The 2,646-nt window shown below is 40.7% G+C and overlaps 1 protein-coding gene across 1 annotated transcript; it reads right to left on the reverse strand.

Annotated features, from left to right (window-relative positions):
* Positions 1-2: 2 nt before the first annotated feature.
* On the reverse strand, positions 3-1,496 carry LOC108300673 (60S ribosomal protein L4-like). Its single transcript, XM_017523566.2, has 2 exons — positions 411-1,496; positions 3-328 (listed from the first exon to the last, which is right to left on the reverse strand). The coding sequence occupies exons 1-2, from the start codon at positions 1,446-1,448 to the stop codon at positions 83-85; spliced, it is 1,284 nt and encodes a 427-aa protein (XP_017379055.1). The 5' UTR covers positions 1,449-1,496; the 3' UTR covers positions 3-82.
* Between the last annotated feature and the right edge of the window lie 1,150 nt (positions 1,497-2,646).

Here is a 2,646-nt window from a genome sequence, read left to right on the forward strand (position 1 = left end):
CTCTGCCTGTTTGATCAGGTCTTTATTCAAAAGAAGCTGTCCAAAATGATTTGCCCTTTATGGAATAATCAAATTCAAGAGTTTATGCAGCAGGCTTCTTTTCCTCTGTAGTGGGTTTCTTTTCTGCTGGCTTCTTTTCCGGGGCTGGTTTCTTGGTAGCTGCTGCCTTTTTTCCTACTGGAGGCTTCTTCTGCTTCTTAACACCAACAGCAGCCTTCTTTCCTTTCTTACCTACTACAGCAGGCTTCTTGCCTGCAACTCCCTTCTCATCTGATTTGGCTTCTAGTGCTGCTGCTGCCGCGGCCGCCTTATCCACCCGGAGCTTGTGCTGCAACATATTAGGTCGAAAACAGTGAGAACCAAATCTTTCTAAGAACTTAATGTATCAGTTAAAAAAAAAAATCACTCACATTCCTGGCCTGGCGAAGAATGGTATTCCGGCGCATGGTCTTTGCATATGGGTTTAGCTTCAACATGATTCTCAGGTTTTTCAGTGGGTTCTTCTTTAGGACTCTGCGACGAATCTTCTTGCGTGGTGCTCGAAGGGCTCTTTGGATCTCTGGGCTTTTCAAGATTCTGCTGAGATCCGTATTGATCATCTTGTGCATGGGGAGATTGTAGTTACTCTTGAGGGAAGCAGCTTTACGCCAAGTGCCATACAATTCATCTAACTTCCGGAAAGCACTTTCGGTCCAAATGCAGAAACGTCCCACATGCCCACCAGGAGCAAGCTTCAAAATGTTCAGTTTGCTTACATTAAGCAGAGTAATTCCAGGGATGTTTCTGAAGGCCTTGATGATACCATTATCCTCATTGTAGATGATGCAGGGGCCTCTGCGCTGGATATGGCGACGGTTTCTCATTTTGCCCTTGCCAACTCTCATTCGCTGAGAGGCATAGACCTTTTTGATATCATTCCAGGCTTTAAGTTTCTTAAGAAGCAAAACAGCCTCCTTGGTCTTCTCGTACCCTTCAACTTTATCTTCGACTACCAAAGGAAGTTCAGGAACTTCCTCAATACGGTGACCTTTAGACATGACCAGCGCTGGTAAGGCTGAGGCAGCCAGGGCAGAACAGATGGCATATCGTTTTTGGGTTGTGTTCACTCTACGATGCCAAAGGCGCCAGGTTTTGGTTGGTGCAAACATTCGGCCTCCACGACACATATTTCCAAAAGCACCCTGGCCAGAACGGTGAGTCCCACCACCTCGAACTCTGGGAATTCGAGCCACAGCTCTGCCAGTACCCCAAGACTCAGCACTAGTCTGATGACCTGCTAATTCACTGACAGCATAAGGCTGTCTGTTGTTTTTCCTCAAGTTGGTGTGAACAAAGTTCACAATATCTGGTCGAATAGGAGCCTTGAATACAGCAGGCAAAGTGACATTTTTGCCAGATGACTCCCCCTTTTCGGAGTACACCGATATCAGTGGGCGAGCACACGCCATGGCGGAGAGAGGAGACAGCCACGCTCCTCTCGGCCCGGCAGCTGCCGAAAAAGCTAATTTTTTAAATTTAAGCAAAAATTAACAATACTTAGAGAAACTCTGAAAAATAAGAGTGAAGAAGAATCTACCTGATTTTAAACATACTATAAATCCTTAATAATGAAAAGTGCATGACAGTAACTCATGAAGAAACCAATGTACTCATGGGAAAACACAGAGAAAGTTTAGAAATAGAATCGAATATATACAACAAAAGTGGTATCTCAAATCAGAGAGGAAAAAAAAAGAGTATACAATTAAAGTTGCTGAAACAATCGGATCTACATACCATACCTCAAAGCAGGATAAATTCCAAATGGGTCAAGATTTAAATATAAAACATGAAGCAGTAAAAATACTGAAAGAAAACATGGAAAGATTCCATTTGAGCCTTGGATAGGAAAAAGCCTATCTAAATTTAAGTCAAAATTCAAAATTAAAAAAAAATGTTATACTTGACTACATAAAATTAGAAGAAAATTTTAGTATGAAGGCATACCATCAAACAAGAAAAATATAAATGTTAAACTGAATTTAAATACTTGCAACGAATAGCAAGAAAAGGAGCTTATCTCCCTAATATGTAAAGAACTCTTAGAGTTTGATAAAACCCAATATAAAAATGAGCAAAAGATATAAAGGGCAACTCAAAGTATTTTTTAAATATGTGAAACTACTCATAGGTGAAATGAAATTTAAAAGTGACATTAGATACTATTTTTCACCTATCTGATTGCCATGTATCCAAAAGTATGATACAATCTGTTCCTAAGGCTGTAGGAAAAGAGTCACTTTCATACACTGCTGGTGGGAATGTCAATTGTTACAAACCTTAGGGAGGGCAATTTGGTAATATCTATTAAGATTACAAATGCATATACCCTTTGACCCAGCTATTTCACTTCTGGGAATGTATCCTAGAGTTATCCTAGGACACATGCAAAATGATATACATGAATATCTATTGCAGCATTGTTAGTAATAGCAAAAGATTGGAAGCAACCCAAAACTTCCATCAATAGGCAGCAGATTTTTCATTTCATTAGCTTGCTTTTATGGCTTCGCAGTGAGGAAAAAAAATGAGCCTTTGCTTCTAAACCCAGACTGGAGCTGGCCTACGCCATCTATGCCGTTACTCCTTCCCCTGGTCTACTCCTTT

The sequence above is a fragment of the Cebus imitator genome, unplaced genomic scaffold (genome assembly GCF_001604975.1).
Source record: "Cebus imitator isolate Cc_AM_T3 unplaced genomic scaffold, Cebus_imitator-1.0 Scaffold28, whole genome shotgun sequence".
Lineage (NCBI taxonomy): Eukaryota > Metazoa > Chordata > Mammalia > Primates > Cebidae > Cebus > Cebus imitator.

What these genes read in the sequence shown, in the direction of transcription:
- LOC108300673 (XM_017523566.2), bottom strand. Translation starts at nt 1,448, where the DNA reads ATGGCGTGTGCTCGCCCACTGATATCGGTGTACTCCGAAAAGGGGGAG. An exon ending in TTCTTCGCCAGGCCAGGAAT is followed by an intron (nt 329 to 410) that starts GTGAGTGATTTT and finishes AATATGTTGCAG; the next exon opens with CACAAGCTCCGGGTGGATAA.